General features: G+C 42.5%; 1 protein-coding gene across 1 annotated transcript in view; it reads left to right on the top strand.

Annotated features, from left to right (window-relative positions):
- LOC119658016 (ATP-binding cassette sub-family A member 3-like) overlaps nt 1-17,092 on the top strand; it is a 49,311-nt gene that overhangs the window by 19,174 nt on the left and 13,045 nt on the right. The window contains exons 2-6 of the mRNA XM_038065245.1: nt 4,164-4,401; nt 4,583-5,168; nt 5,326-5,469; nt 14,110-15,390; nt 15,462-15,804. Coding sequence (XP_037921173.1) covers nt 4,187-4,401; nt 4,583-5,168; nt 5,326-5,469; nt 14,110-15,390; nt 15,462-15,804 — 2,569 coding nt within the window. The 5' untranslated portion in view covers nt 4,164-4,186. The remainder of the gene's footprint in view (nt 1-4,163; nt 4,402-4,582; nt 5,169-5,325; nt 5,470-14,109; nt 15,391-15,461; nt 15,805-17,092) is intronic.

The raw sequence follows: 17,092 nt of genomic DNA, 5'->3' as shown, positions 1-17,092 counted from the left end.
GTATTAATCTATGAACTGCTCTAATTACAGTGCTTCGAAGATATGTACATATCCAAGGGCTGCAAATTGGGTATCTGATCTGCGCCAGATGCTCAGTGCGCCGGTAATACGCAGACATTCAGCGCCGTTAGTTTCCAGTGAAAACTTTCCTGTTTCACCTTAACCCACCACACTGCGGATGCATAGGCGGACATCGGCCTGATGATAGTAACGTATTTCCACATTACTACATGAGGCTTAAATCCCCATGTTGAGGTAAAGGTTCGTCTACAGAGCCCATAGGCTATGGAACTCATTTCATCTTTTCTTATACATGTTTATTTCAAAAAAGCTTCTTATCGAGAATAACTTGAGATATTTCACTTCTTCGGAGAGTTGAAGTGTTGTACTCCTTATCTTTGGAAGACAAAGACCATCCAGTATCTTCCTTTTTGGAAATAATACCAAAGTAAAGTTGATGGCTGAAATTGTTAGGTAGCGATCGATACTTACTTCAGCTCACAGCAATCTCTGCGTTAAAGCGATCCCCTTAAAGTATCTTCCGGACCATATTCTCTGACGGCGTCATGAATTTATTGAAACGGTACTGAGTGAAGGGCAGCCTCATAAGACTTTCTATTTGGTAAGTGTGCTTGTTTTCATGTAATGGGTGCAACCTTAGCGCCTTCTCACAAAAGTAATGCTCAACCAGTCTCTCCAAGCATTTCAGAAAGTATGATGTTAAATTGATTTGTCTGACGTTTATTGGGTTTGAATACACATTTCGCCCAAACTTCGGTATGACGACCACCTTAACTTTTTGCCCACCATTCTATTTGCTTTGAAGTGTTCAAAGGATAGCATGGCATAATAGCTCTCACTTTTTTATTGGCAACAACTGCTCTCGCAGTGTTCCGACTGCCTTTGCAATATTTTCGGGTTGAAAGATTTGCAGGAACCACCAACTCTTCCACTTCTACGTCTGTGATTCGTTTTCCTGGATGGTATACTTCCAAGAGAGTCTATACTGATTCCAATCTGGAGTTCGTGAAAGTATCATCCGCTTTTCTTAGAGAGTTCAATTCGGCGGACTCATCCACAGCCTAGAAATCCCTCTTTCGTCTTGCAGTTCCTCATACTAAGCCCCAAAGGAGTGTCGTTTCGAACGCTTGACGAGTCTCTTATAATCATGTTATGAGTTCCGGAAGTTTAACCAGTTTTCATTCTTATTTCTTTTATAAGCACCATTTAGAAGTCATCTGGTTGACTTCCTGACATTTTGCAGTTCTCGGTTTCACCAAGGAATCGTTATACCTCGTTTGCCTCGGCTAATAGAACAAGCCTCTTGATAGCACTCTAAAATTGTGCGATTCAGCGTTCTCAACTCAGCTTCTATCGCCAATAGAATCCTTAGTTGCCTAGGGAGCTGCACTTTACTGCCAAGAAGTTCATTGAACTTTGGCCAATCCGTTTTCCTAGGACTCCGTCTTCGCATTACAGACTGTTCGCGTGCAATAGTCAGACTGTCTCGCAACCGTCAGTCTGTAATCAGTTTTAACACCTTCGAAGAGCAGATTGCTAGGTCGATTACTTCACTTCTTCTTGGCCCCACGAATGCAGGGGCCCATCATACGTTCGTGAGACCATATGAAGTAATGAAATCAAATAACTTATTTCCTTTAGGATTGCATTTGCTAATTCCCCAACAAATATGTTGACGGTTCGCGTCGTAACCTATTAAGAGTTCGAGACCACTTTATTCTGCACTATAATGTTTCTTCTCTCGCCATTAATCTGGTCATCTTACATGACTGCAATTAGATCCTGGAAACAGAAATGGCTCAGTTTAGTTGCCTCTAATTGTCTTGACATCAGGTCTTGGTCTTAATAATAATAATAATAATCGTTGGCGCAACAATACATGTTGGAGCAGGGCCTTGAAGTGTGTTAGAGCACTTCATTCAAGACCGTAACGGTACACTAGAAGGCAATGTGGTCAGCATTGCGCTCGCCCGAGATTATTACCCTGATTTGACTCAGGTACTCATTCACAGCTGAGTCGACTGGTATCCGACGTCAAATCACGATATAAATTCCACTGCCACTAGTGAGATTTGAACCGCGACCTTCCGTACGACAGCCTTGCGCTCTAACCACTCAGCTATCCAAAAAATGAAACCTGCTGTTATCGGCTTTCAAAATATATGAAGGCTATGCACTCTGCGCTTGTGAGGCAAATTTTGAAATATAAGCCTTATAAACTTTCACGCCCCTGCAGAGGAGACTGCAAAGTCGAAAAAGGATTCTTGAGCGGATTCTCGAAGGCTGCCCCAACTATGACATCAAAATAGTACTTGGGGGATTTTAACAGCCAATTAGGGACGGAGTGATAACGGACTGTGGATTATCCAGTTATCAGTATCGCACGAAATGGTTGTTGGAAGTTCATGATTTGCGTGGAAGGCGATCCACAAACATACATGGGCCTCTCCAAACGGCACCACTTTCAACCAAATTGACCACATGCTGATCACACGCCGTCATGTCTCAGCTCTGATAAATGTCAGAGCATATAGGGGGGCCAATATAGACTTGGATCACTATCTCTTTGGCATAGTGCTAATGAAATTGATAAGACTGACTAGGCTGATCCTGACGGCTTTTAGGGATACCAAATTGGTGGACCTAGGCGCAAAATCGGGGTGTCTGGAGTTCCTTATTAAGGCTGACCTAGAAGGGATACCAGTTGTTGCGCCATTGATGATGATAATGGTGAACTTGGGCCGGCCGTCAGGGCTCAAAGCTGGGATTACCTGCTAGAGCCACTTTAAGGCAGCCTCATCAGTGCATTCCAAATGGGGAGCCCATCGCAAAATACTTAATTGCTGAATCTTGACTTTGTTCTAGGTTCCAGCATTTTTCTTTCACAGGCACTACCGGAGGATGGTAAATTGTCCCTTTCACATTTTCCCATCCTTGGAGCAAACTCCCACCGGAGCGGTCAGAAATGAGGCTGGGGCTTTTTTCCCACTTTCGCGCCCGTATTTTTGCGAGAGAGACTAGCTTCGTTGAGATCTCTTTCGCTGATTTGATTATCTCCCGGCACACTGGTTTTAGTCCCTGCGGGGAGGATAGGATGTAGGCATTGGTGTGGATCACAGTAAAGCATTGTCCACCATCGATGTGTTGGTCTCACGCTTTTTGCGCCCATAACCGCTGAAAGAAAAGTCTACTGTCAACGGGGTGACCAATTTGCCTCCACCTTCCGCGGAAGATTGTGCTTCCTTGTGTCCGATTTTTCTGAACATTACCGGACGTGTTGATGTAGCCACATTCATGTCCTCATTTCCAAGATGCTTTGCCTTCTTCTGCCGTCGGAGCTTTCCCAGGTTCACGGTGCCTGGGTCGTTTGCCTCCACTTTCACAAACCGGCGTGAAACCAGAAGCGTCCATGATACCAGGTTGCCTCCCTTTCGGTCTTCCTGGTAAGGGTGAAGGAGAGGGTCCTGAACAGCAGAATTCAGCCTGCAGTCCTTCCTTAGTGGCTGACGTTTCTTTTCCTCCTTAGTGACTGAAGTTTCTTTCGAGCCTTTCTCTTCCGTTTGCGGCTAGATTTAGACAGTAGTACCGCCCGATAGGCCGACCGGATTTCCAGTTTGTCCCAAAGTGAGTGCTGGCGGACTTTCTTTTCGGGCTAGCTATGCCGTAGGTACTAAATGCAAGCTTTTTATTGAGTTGGAAAGCATGTCTTTCACAGATTTCTCCGTAGAGAGCCATGAATATGGAGAGGCCTCCAAAATCCACGCCTCGGTAGGGACATAGTTACTCGTATTCGAAGTCTGTGACTTCTTACAACTTCAACACCCTTAGTGTAGTAGTAAGCTACTACAAGCTCCCTTACTACGACAAGGTGGTGTCCGAGGAGAAGTGTGAATGGGGTTCTCTGGCCCGTGAACATCTGGAACGAAGAGTTGCGTCAGTGTACTGGGAGTGGAAACAGGACGAAAAAGAACTTGCAACATATGAAGGTTTCTAATTTTCTTAAAACGATATATATGCCAACAGCAATACCCGGTCCGTGACGTCGGCTCTATCAAAACTTTGCCGGGGATGAGTTTTTGACTATTTTTTTCTAAATAGTTTTTTTAATGAAGCACTACAATCACCTCATTTTCTTCTTCCAGTTTACTAATCTCCATAAATTGTAATGAGTAAAAACAAAACTTGGGAGGACTTTAAACTATTACTATGGAAAAATTTTCTATTGAAATTTCGACACAAAGTGGAGTTCGCCATAGAAATATTTGTGCCTTTAATTTTCTGCTTTATATTAGTAATTATTCGATATCTAGTGGTTCCAGTTACGATAAAAGATCCGACAATCTACGATCCAGTTCCAGTTAACAGTTTAGAGGAATTCAGGTAAGGGTTGGTGATTATATTTTCATGAATGTCTACCCTTTGTGGTCCTGCAGCTAATCAGATATTGATCTCTGATTAATAGTTTGAAGTTCACACTTTGATTAAAAGTTAATCATGAGAAGGTACACATGGCGTATTGTTGAATAAATCTAATCAATGAAATGTTTTATTCAAAATGAAGGGAAAACGTACCGGCTAACAGTATCCATCTATGGGAGATAGACTACGCTCCGAAAAATCAAATTTTCGAGGAAATTATTAAAAATGCTGCGGAGTATCTCCAGTTACAATACAGAGGATTCGACAATGCAAAAGACGTGGAAAAATTCATACTGACGAATCACTCGTTTGCTGGAGTTCTTTTCGATTCAAGATTGAAGAATATAACGTCGTATCCGAAGGACTTGAAGTTCACTTTACGATTCCCCGGAGCATTGAGAACAGCCCACCATTTCAGTGAATTCTCCACATGGTTGACCAAGCATTTGTTTCCAACCGGACACTACCACGGCCCAAGAAATAAGAATTCAAGTGATGGCGGCTTGCCGCCAGGATACGTCCGCGAAGGATTTATAGCCCTCCAATATGCAATTTCATCTTCCTTTATTAATTTGGCTGCGAAGCAGAATGCTGATCTGCCAGATATTGTGCTTCGACGATTTCCTTATCCACCGTATGTAGATGATCCCTTACTAATGATTTTGGAATCGATGGCGGCCGTAGTCGTTGTATTAAGTTTTGTGTATCCTGTCACCCAGGCAGTGAAGGTAAATCATGTGAATCACGAGTTCTCACCTGAAATGCGTCTGAAGTCAATTTAATTTTTTTAAAGTATTTAAAGAAGGAACAGGACTCTTTCCGGTTGAGAATTCTTTATTTTGAATTTAACGAATCCATTTGAATTCGACTGACTTTTCTTTGCAGTACGTTACAACGGAGAAGGAGACCCAGTTGAAAGAAGCGATGAAAATCATGGGCCTCTCAACGGCGCTGCATTGGGCTGCATGGTACGTTACACTGTGGGTCTGCTTCATGTTGACTGTGGTTTTGATCGTAATCATGATTAAGGTGAGTGAGCTTAGGCGATCCCCCACCCTTGCATTGACTATCAAGCTCAATTGTTGAATTTATTGATTTCTAATATAAACTCGTGCAATTTCCTGTGAAAAATCTAAACCACAATTGGAACATAAACCAGTTATGCATCCAGTCTGCCTTAACTCTTTGTTTAGGTGTTGTACGTATTTGCTTTACAGTTTTTCCTTGGGAGTCATAGCCATTAATCTAACATTCTATAATAAATGAGAGGAGATGGAGTATAAACGAAACTTTTCAATTTGAAGTTCGAATAATACTTGAAAGTAGCTCACGGCAAGTGGAATCGATAATGAGGTCCTAATTGCATATTTGCCTCTGAATAAGGTGATTGAAGTTTTATAACGTGTGGGTTCCAGTTTTCATGCTATTCATCCATGTAAAGTTATGTGAAATTGTCAGCGTTGGTGGCGTGGTTACTTTGCTCCATTAATAATTTATTGTGAGAACAATGCGAAACCAATTTGAATCCTATTTAGCTGATTTTGACTTAATGCTCGACACGTTTTCTATGGGAAATATTTTAATGAAGCGTTTATTGTTCGAAAGGTCAAGAGGACTTTCTGCATGTTCTTATTCTATAGTTAGACATTGACTTTGGGAATGAAGTGATGAATGATTCACGACATTATTTCTGTCCTTGCCTTTTCCTTAGTAATTATTGCTTACGCTGATCTTTTTGGAACTTTTGTATACAATTGATTGCTGCTTCACTAACGAGCCGGGGGTTCAGAATTTACCCACAGTATTCGCATTCTGTAGCCGATACCACAACCGCCTTGTTGTGGAGGATGATCCGGCCCGGGAGGTTTATAAGGCTAATGTCTATGGTAGAAAACGAAGATGCGGCAGACCCTACGAGGCGAGCGATCGCGTAGGCCAGGACGATAGACAGCTGTTAGGGATATCGAATTGGTTGACCTGGAGTTATTGTGATTAGCTTTTTGTATGATTAAGAAAGTAACATAATGATTTCTCGGCAAGAAAATTGGATTTTTGTGGTCGTCTGACCCTAAGCAGGCTTTGACGATCATGGAAAGGATGAAACCTCCGTAACCTCTTGGTGATCGGACGATTCCTCCTTAAGTTGTCGATCTCTTTGGCAAACTTTGCCTTTTGTAGTAATCGCAGGATTCTAAATCGATTTTGTTCGTATTCTTTGGTTCAATTTGCACCCACTTCTTCCAAATAATGAAACGGGATATCTAATAAAATTTGGTTTAGGAATGAGTTGTCCTGAGCCCGCTCTTCACTTAATGGGAAATATGTAAGCCACGACCTTTATCACGACGGGTTATGCCATTATACCTACTTTAACCACTCGGTAGGGGAGATGCCTCTTGGAGCATAGTCCGCACGATTCTCCTTTGACTTGATTTCCGTATCTGATTAACCCGGTTTTCGAAGTAGCTGTGAAGACTCTTTTTTTATCCATGCCAACGCTTGTAGAGTCAGGCAGCAGTATAAGGCAGTCTCCTTTACTTCTAACATCGATATAACCAAATGCATCTGTTCAGCGAATAGCAAAGCACCGTTTCGTTCTTGTTTCGGCAGTAATCTTGACCCTATATGATTCGCCACTGAAGTCCATAAAGAACTTTGTCAAAAGCACATTTCGAGGAAGAATTTCCTCAGTCAAACCCTTAATACGTAAATCCAGAAACGAATATCTGACTTGTGTTGAAAACTCACTAAAGCCCGGAAACCTCAAACTTTGCTGGTCCCACATTCGCAACTCCCGCTGTCCTGCCCAGTTATCCCCTCCGTCCATCAAATTCGCTGGCCCCTCAGCTAATTTTCCCTAACTATCTTGTGATTTACTCTGCCGCTGCTTTTCCTCAGTCTATGTTCCCTCCCCCCTCTTCCCTCCACCCAGTGGATGTAGGCTGCCTTGCATCGCCTACCCTTCCCCTTCTTATCTCTGCCCTTGTCAATTACCTCATTGGCAAACTTGATGCCAATGTTGGCCCTTGTCGAGTACCTCATTGGCAAACTTGATGTCAATGTTGGCCCTTCTCGAGTACCTCATTGGCAAACTTGATGCCAATGTTGGCCCTGGCTACGATGGCCTTCCGAACCTCTTTTTGCTTAAAACTAGTTAATCCATTTCTCTTCCCGTATCCTTTATTTTCAACAAAAACCTCGAAGAGAATAATTTTTCTGGCTTTTGGCTAAAAGTGGGTACGCTTGCCGAGAATTACCGTCTCCTCTCCTCCTGCTCCAAAATCTTGGAAAGATATGTCAGCTGCTAGTTGTCCGCCCACTTTGGCCATCGCATGATGAAAGAGCAGCACAGCTTCCTTAAGCGTAGGTCCAATGCCTTCAATTTGCTCAACTTGTCGCCAAATGTCTAAATTCACGGCAAGAAGTGCATACCATTTACACTGACTTTGCTGAAGCCTTCGACACTGTAAATCATAGGACATTTCTATCCAAGAAATCTCGTCTCTAAACGTTCCCATACCCCTTGTTTTATAGTTTGCCTCTTACCTTTCCAATCGATACTGCCGCGCCTTTTTTGATGACTGCACATCCCGCTCCTTCTGCCCATCAACGTCCCGCAGGGATTTATTCTAGGTCCTTTATTATTTTTATTTTTTATCAACGGCCTTCCCCCTCCTTACTGGTCCCTGTTTGCGCTATGCCGACGACCTTAAGCTATTTTCGCTATATCGTCGTCTATGGACTGTGTTGCCCTTCAATCTAACCTTGAAACCCTGTTCTGTTAGTGCTCTACTAATGGTTTAGGGCTAAATGCCTGAAAGTGTCACTCTATGTGCTACTCGGTTAAATCCTCACACACTTCCTCTTCTTACTCTCTTAACGGACATCCGTTATTATACTTAAATTCCACTCAAGTGTAATTGTGATTATCTTGCCCTTGAAAATATGCAACGTATGCAACGTTTCTTCTTCTTTAAGACAATTACCCTCGTGTGGTCTTCCCCTCCCGCTTCCACTTTCTGAACCTAGCCTTCCTACAACAGCGTAGATTCTATCTGAATGTATGTACATTTTTTAAACTTTCCTCGGGTTTGATGGGCTGCGCCGTTTTGCGTCTTATAACACAAGTAATGCACACATTTTCAGCGTGTTCCAAGTCTACTTCCATTTCCAGATTCCTAGGCTTTTTCGAAGTTACAACGCAAAACAGTTTGGTCCTTTTTAGCTTCTCTTCTTCAAGCCGTTTTAAGCATAGGATAAGATTATTGTTTTCTCCTCCTTCTGAGGGCAATAAGTAATTGGAGTTTACTCTGTTTGTTCTCTGTCCAATAAATAAATAACGTTCTTACGGACAGGAATTTAGCGGGGGCTTCTGCGAAGGAAGCAGTTGTGAGCATGCCTTTCGGGGCAGACACATCTCTATTATAGAGGCGGTAAATACTTGCCGAATCTTGTGGTGGAGCTCTCCATCTTGATAATCGGATTCTAGGGAAGATAATATGCGTCCCGATCCTCCCTAGTAAATGGGATCACCTTTCGCATGTGCTTCAGATCGTTGTATTCCCGCATTGTCTTGTGGTAAGAGACGTCTGCTTAAGGTAAGCGAACGTCTTGTTTCTGGAATTTCCCAGGGTCGTTCTTAAACGATAGCTTTACAGCATATCTACCGTTTATTTTGCGGACTAAACTTCAGAGTTGAGGGCACGTCCACAATAATATCGTCAGAGTCGAAGAAATGTTCTAGCGGCGTTTGGCAATTTACAATGAAGATTAGATGTGACTATACTGATTCCTGTTTTGCGAAGCGGCACCGTTCCAGACAGTATCCACCGCCCAGTTTCGTTTCCTGTGCTGACAGTGATCTGCCTTTCCTCAAACCTCGCCCAATTATTTCTTCGAAAACCTCCTCCCTTAGGGTCACATCAATTCGACATTGAAGTCGGGAGCCCCCATTTGCAGGTTATAAATCTGCTTCGGTTTATGGATGGTCGATTCCTCGCCGAGAAGCAATGTCATCAATGAGTCCATAACATAGGCCTCCGCGACTATATTGAACTTTGGCGCGATACTCATGGACACAACCTTCCAAATGGTTGTTGCATGTACACCACCAATTTTGCTAATTGAGACAAGCGTCTTATTTTTCTTTAGGATCAACTTGTTGGCGCGTTCTGAGAGATAAAGCATGTTTGAGAACTAAAACCAACTAAAGCGCGTTGAACCGTGCATCTTCCAACAACGCTAAACGCCTTTACGGAAACTGTAGCCACTCCAGAAACGATCCTTAGCCATGTAGCCATGGGAACGTGTTCTGCTGTGCATTTTCTGGTATCGGCATGTGCTAGGTAATTTAAGCGTAATTTCTCCTTGACGAACCGACACCTTTCCTCAATAGTAAATTGGGGCCTGGGGATACTAGTGTGTGGGATTGTAGTGCCTACGGCAGTGCCTACGGTAGTGCATCATTTCATTCGCTTTGTCCGGTGACAAACGGACGAGAAAATTCATTTACTAATATGTAGCATAGTCCGATTAGCGTTTCCATTACGCTCTTCTCAATTTATTTCCCATTTCCCAACACCATTTCACTTTAGAATATTGATTTTAAAATTATATTATATTTATTTATAAAATTCTCTCACTCTTTAGCATCCTAGAAAACCTTAAAATCTATTAAAATATTTACAGGGTTAAAGTATAAATTTTCCAACATTTCGAAAATGATCATTGACCTAGATTAAATTTTCCTTTTAAGGTTTTGTGTGAATTATTTTCTGAAACATAGGGAAGATCCCCTAAATGTGTACTCCAAAAAGTGAAACAGGTCTTGTTCTCAGAATCTACCTAACCGAAAAATCTCAAAAAATCGTAGCGATGCATCTATATTAAATTTAGGCCTCAATATACATCCTGTTCCGATATTTCCACAAATAAAGTTAATAATAATATATTATCATGTTTCAGAACTTTACCGGAACACGTTGGTCAAACTTTTTCTGTAGATTCAGAAATTCAATGTTAAGAGAGCGATACTCCCCATGGTTTTTCTCCATGAGTGATCGCGCAGCATGTATTGCATCAGTAGCTTTGCAGTTCTTGACAAACCCGGCTGGGTTCACGGGTATTTGAACGATGTCGTGAATACGGTTGTCAAGAATGTACTCAAAAATCTCTATGGTATGGGATAGCAACCGGATCGGACGGTAATTTGAACATTCGGCTGGAATACCTTTTTGCCCATATTGAAACTGTAGTGCTTTCTTGTCAGTTAAATGTTGTCCTACCTTCCTCAATAACCTACTTAGCGCTTGACACCACACAATAGAACCATACGTTAGAATAGGACGAACCACTGCTGTGTACATCCAGAAAACTATCTTAAGCTGGAGACTGCATTTCCGTATAAATGTCCTGTTATAGGCGTAGAAGGTTATACAAGCCTTCTGAACTCCCAATTCTATCTTGTTTTGTTGAATTCGGGCGCCTTTTCCTTGGTGGTGTATTTATATCAAGTTCGCATTTTGCAGCCCACACTTCAATCATAACCGAGAGAAACATTCTTGTTATCAATATCATCAAGTCACTCCTATCCAATATTTTTTTTCTAAATGTGCCCTTAGAGTGTGGGACTTCTACCCACTAAAACCACCTCTCACCACGTCTCGGTAAGACTGAGATTTCCCTATCCAGGATTTTGTTTCGCATTTATAGAGGAAGATGCTGTGATCAACGGCAAAATCTTAGTTGGTTTGCTGAGGAACTGACTGTTACTCCTTTGTTCTTTAAGTAAGAGAATCATTTGGCTTCTTTTTTTTCAATTGTACCGTCATACTTGAGATAATCAGCAATTTTTAGACTTGTTATTTTCATTCTTATCCTGTTTAATATGCATAGAATTTCGTCCACCACTATCAATCAGAGCACCGGAGAGATGGTATCATTCTGGGGCATACATCAGCTTCCAGTTCTGGTCTATGTCTCAGATGAGACTAGATTATTCTAGTATCCGTAAAAAGATTGTAGGGGTAAATATTATTTTGGTCAATTCGCGTTGGTACTAACGTTGTTACGTGCTCCCTCTATATCTAGGAAGGAAGCTAGAGTATATTGTGTGTAGTGCAGCGACCGCTCAACCTTCGAAGTAGGCGTGCTGAGATTTAGAGGAGGGTGTTCCTTCATCATCTTCCTTAAATGGATGTCCAGGACATGCTCTAGGGTTTTCAACACGAAAGAGGTGTGAAGTTTTTGCGGACCCATCGCCGCGCTTGTCCATTTTTGGTATGAAAAAAAAACCTTGTGCGTGTTTTCAAGAGTATGGCAAGTATTTCAAACAGATAAAACTCCGGTAAATCTCAACAAGCGACAGCACAACTTTTTCTTGTTTCTGTAGCATAACTGGCATTATGCTATCGGTGCCCGGAGATTTATATGTGGGGAAGCTTTTTATAGTCCAGTAGATTTTATCCGCGATAATTAACGACTTGGTAGTATTAAGCGACTGCATACCCTCTAAGTAATGCTCTGCTTCATAGTTGTCCTCGCTGCCGGGGAAGGGTCTCTGAACTAGCATCTCCAGAGTATGAGCTTTCCGACTTTCCAAGAAAGGGTGGGCTCCTAGCTGCCCAAAACATATATCTTGCATTGGCGTTGCAACCTATAAACAGAATGACCTTCTTTGGTGCGATGATAGACGTCAAATGTTATAGTTCTTCTGGTGGGGATGATCGGTCGTGAACCATGTAAGCCGAGGGATATACATGTTCTCTGCTCCGGTTACGGTTCGGTTGCTCCGGTTTGACCACGGTTAGGTTGCTAGAACTCAGCTCTTGACACAGAAAAATGTGTAAGGTCTTTCTGGCGGGAATACATGCTCTTGCTCTGTTGCAATTAGTGTCTGTTGCAATATGTACTTGCACTTCGACGTCGATATCTTCCTATGGGAGGAAGATTAGCAGATTACCTCTTTAAGTGCTGCAGATTTATCTGCGCTGTCCTTAGTATAATCTGCTTGCGTAGGAGATTCGTCCAGGTCATCGTACAAATACTCCAAGCGAAACACTTGCATCCCAAACCATACTTTATAATCCGCCTTTTTGACTATTCTGTTGGGGATTCTTCTCGTTGATAACCACGCAGTCGTCTACGGGCCCCCTGGGGTTTCGAAGGCACAAGGATTCGATGAGCTTGTCCATATCCATGCGGATCTTCGATAACCAGATGTGAGCGAGCGGCTTTTTGGAAGTTTCGTCGTATGAGATAACCTTGAGCTTGATACTCTCCTAGGCGTCGTTGATCTTAACGACACAGGGACCTGGAAAGTCCCTGGGGATTCTGTCCTCGCGTGCTATGATATGGAGCTAGTGGATCATCTGGGAGGCATCAAAATGGAACGAATGCCTTCTGTGCCTCTTTGCCCTCCAGGAGATGCTCGATGACCATCTTCCGGGTCCAACATTGGTCTACACGTCCCAATTTGCCGCTAGCGGAATTACCATCCGCCAGCACCACAAGTAAGTGACTCCTGGTTATGCCGCTGAAGAACTTTGCAATTCGTGCCTCGTCTTCTGCTGGTTTTTCAGACGTTTCGGGTTATACTCGCTACGGTTCATTCCGTAGACAGATCCGCTTGCTCCTAATACATGAACAGCAGGTAAACAAACCCTCGTCAGTTGGATGAACCTACTCTCAGTCTGGCCCTACACATCCTTGCCACGGCCGAAGACCGTTTCCAGTAGCTACCGTGAGGCGGTTATATGAGGACTTACCGAATAATGCAATCTTCAGGCCGTCAAGAGTTATATTCGAGGGTACTAAGAGCAGCTTTGTGAAGTTCTTTGCGGAAAACACGACCCTTGAGATTTGCTGTTTCGCTGTTCCAGTCAAAAGCGCACGTGTTAAAATTACAACTTCGCGTTCCCTCGGGTTCAACATTAGAGCGCACACATAATACGCTAATTATGGTCATATCGATAACGATCTCGCGGATGATCTAGGAAAGTATGTCTTGCCTCGCCTGGCATTGGTTATAGGAATGGATTTACATTAACCTCATTTGTGATTAGCGTTGAGGGCACTGCTGTACTTCGAGTGTTTGATTGATGACCCCCAGCTTCTTTTCTTATGCACATGGTCCCGTTTGGGTGTTTGCTTTTATGACCCATATGATATCTTTGTGCAAAACCGGAATGTTTAAAGTTTCTAATTAATTCAAGTCTAGATCGGGTACCGGTTATTGTGCTGTTGATGATGACGATGATAGTGATGTAGGCAGTTCTGACATTTAACTATTTTATCAGTTATATAGTTTCTTTATTGGTAGTACTGGCGTTATTTGAGTGGGGTCTCTTCGCGCTATAGTATCGCAAGGTCCCTTCCACCATCGCTGCGACATTCAGGTGTATGCCATTTACGGCTACAGTTTGTTTTTGGAGTGTGGTCATGAGCACTAGGGTGCTCATCATCTTTTTTTGGTGGTCGAGCGGTATAAATCGCCGCTGTGTTATCATATTCGACTATAAAGCAGCTAAACCATCTCTTCGGCACCAGCAGCGTCCATTACACTTCAATTTGCACTGAACCTAAAGTAATAGGGCTGATGAAACTCTCAATATACATATATAATGTGACCGTGAAATTGAAAATACTAATTCTCCCTTTCAATTGTTTCAGATTCCTTGGTTTCAAGGATTTACAGCTGCTGTCCTCACAAATACATCATGGTCGTTGCTATTGGTTTTTCTGAGTATCTACTCGGCAGCGACAGTAACGTTTTGCTTCATGGTATCCTCGTTTTTCTCAAAGGCCAACGTCGCGTCCGCAGTTGCTGGTTTGGGGTGGTTCGTGGTCTACTTCCCATACGATTTCACGTTGAACAATTTCTTCGGGTTGCCACTCAGCACTAAGTTGGGTTTGTCAATATTTTTGAATACAGCCCTTGCATTCGGATTCAGAATAATGCTGAAATGGGAATCAGTGAATGCTGGTTCCAACTGGTCGAACCTCTTCAGCACCGTAACTGTGGAGGAAAATATGAGTCTTGGATACGTTATGATTATGATGTTAGTTGATGCTATTATTTTCCTGCTCATAACAATTTATATGGAGAAAGTCATGCCAGGACCGAACGGGGTGCCAATGAAATGGTATTTTCCATTCACGCGAAACTTTTGGTGTCCAATGCGAATTTATTCCGAACATGATGGCTTAAACTTTGCTAGACAGAATCCTGATCGATTCGAACCAGAGGTTGAAACGGATAAGAAAACTGGTGTGCATTTGATAAACTTAAGAAAGAAGTTCGGATCGAGGGTAGCTGTTGACAACCTCTCGATGAAAATGTACGAAGGGCACATCACCGTACTTTTAGGGCATAATGGCGCTGGAAAAACGACAACAATCTCTATGATAACCGGCATGCTTCCGCCCACTTCTGGAACTGTAGTTGTCAGGAATCTTGACATTCGTAGGAACCTACCTGCAATTCGGCAGAACTTGGGCTTCTGTCCGCAGCATAATATACTCTTTGATGAGTTAACAGTCCGCGAGCACATCATATTTTACAGTCGCCTGAAAGGATTCAGTGAGGATCAAGTAGAAGCAGAAGTTGGGAAATATCTTAAGCTACTGGATTTTGAGGACAAACGTGATGCACTCTCCAAGACCCTTTCCGGTGGTATGAAGAGGAAGCTCTCTGTCGGAGTTGCTCTTTGTGGAAACTCGAAAGTGGTGTTATTCGATGAGCCAACTTCAGGAATGGATCCTGCCGCCCGACGAATCTTATGGGATTTGCTTCTAAGTGAGAAAAAAGGCCGAATGATTCTGTTAACGACACACTTTATGGACGAAGCTGATGTTCTTGGGGACCGTATATTCATAATGGCACTGGGCAAGTTAAAATGTGGTGGAACACCATTTTTCTTGAAGAAGAAATTTGGAACTGGTTATCAGTTGGTAAGTGACCTCTTGGAGCTTATGGACTTTTCTTTCGTTTGCTGAAAGTAAGATTGATAATCATTTTGTAGATATGCAGAAAAGGTGATAATTGCAAACCCGACAAGGTAACCGAGCTGCTTCGAAAACACATCCAGGACGTTGAGTTGAAGAGCGATGTTGGTAAGGAATTATCATACCAATTGCCGGAAAAGCATGTGAAGAAATTCGAAGCAATGCTCAAACAGTTGGAAGAGCGACTCCAAGAACTAGATGTTGATGGCTATGGGATATCAATGACCACTTTAGAAGACGTCTTTATGAGAACAGGAAATGAGTTGGCAACAGAATTATTTGAAAATGGAGAGCCCCCGCGGCCCAGAAACTCTTTAAGCATTGAATATTTTCCAGGAAAGGAATCTTTGGTACAAATACGTGAGTAATTTTCGAAAATTTGATTTCTAATCGGAATATGTAATTTTTAAGGTATCCTTTGATGGTGTATAAAGATGTTTTTAGGACTTTTACCACTTAGAGGTAAAAAAATAGATAAAAAACTCGATGTGGTATCATCATTCAAAGTTCCAGTATACTAGTTCTTTTAACAAGAGGTCAGGGTGTCTATATAATTCTTCTCTACTCTAAAGCAGCGAGCATGAAAATTCTTTATTGTATGGTGGAGTCTTTTCAGAAATTCTCGTCATAAATCTGGGAAACCTGAGCTTTGTCTTAAATTTTAGGCCTGCACGCATATGAGAAAGTTTTGTTGGACCCCGAATTTTTGTTAATGGAAAATACCTCTGGAGTTGAATGAAAAAAATCCGACCGGGATGTAAATTGTGCTCGTCCCTCTCTGTACATTACAAAATCTATTGAATTTTGAGTAACGACTTTTCAAGGTCCAGTTCCTGAAAGTTTGCTTAGGTTTCATTGCTGTCTTTTTTTGGACCAATGGAAGGTGGAAAGCTTCAAAAGTTACCGCTGGCTTCTGCTAGACGATTGAACCTACTAAAACAATCTCCTTGTCCATCCACGCTCCCGCGGGACTCCTATATGGTATTACGTGGTGGGACTGGATCAGAATTTATTGTTCACTCGTGATAACATTTATGATCCTCTCTGGTTCATTTTTCTGCTGACTTCTTTCTCCCTAAGCTTATCATGGATGGCTGCTATCATCTTTTCGACTTCAGTCCATATCGCGTCCTTTGCAATATTCAGGCACTTTGAGCGATATCGCGGTTCATTATGTCCAAATCGATACAGGTATGCTCGATAACCTCCATGTCCGCTACTTTGTCGTAGGGACGCTCGATTATCTTCGAATATCCCATATGCTTCTGTGGGTTCATCGGCCTTTCTCTGCCGTCGACGGACAGATGGTTCTTCGATGACATACGCTAGATCATAAAGTGGTTGTTCTTCGCTCGCCAGAATATCAATTGAGATCAAGGCTGCTATTACGCAGGCCGCTTCGTCGGATATTATCCGACAGGCGCAACACGTTCGGAGTGCAGTTAGGCGATATGTAGATTTCATTTCTGTTTACTTTTTATTCTAATGTATCTGTCCACCCTGGGCTGCAGTAGGATCAAGCTGGAATAAGGAGGCTACGGCTCGGCTTTAGGTCACATATATTTGATGACATTCTCGCCAACAATGTTCTGGTGTTATGTGCCCTAGTTTTTTGCACCTTCCACAAGTAATTTGAAATTTAATCTTT

The sequence above is a fragment of the Hermetia illucens genome, chromosome 5, assembly GCF_905115235.1.
Source record: "Hermetia illucens chromosome 5, iHerIll2.2.curated.20191125, whole genome shotgun sequence".
In the NCBI taxonomy this organism is placed as follows: domain Eukaryota; kingdom Metazoa; phylum Arthropoda; class Insecta; order Diptera; family Stratiomyidae; genus Hermetia; species Hermetia illucens.
This window is presented reverse-complemented; position numbering and strand designations above follow the sequence as displayed.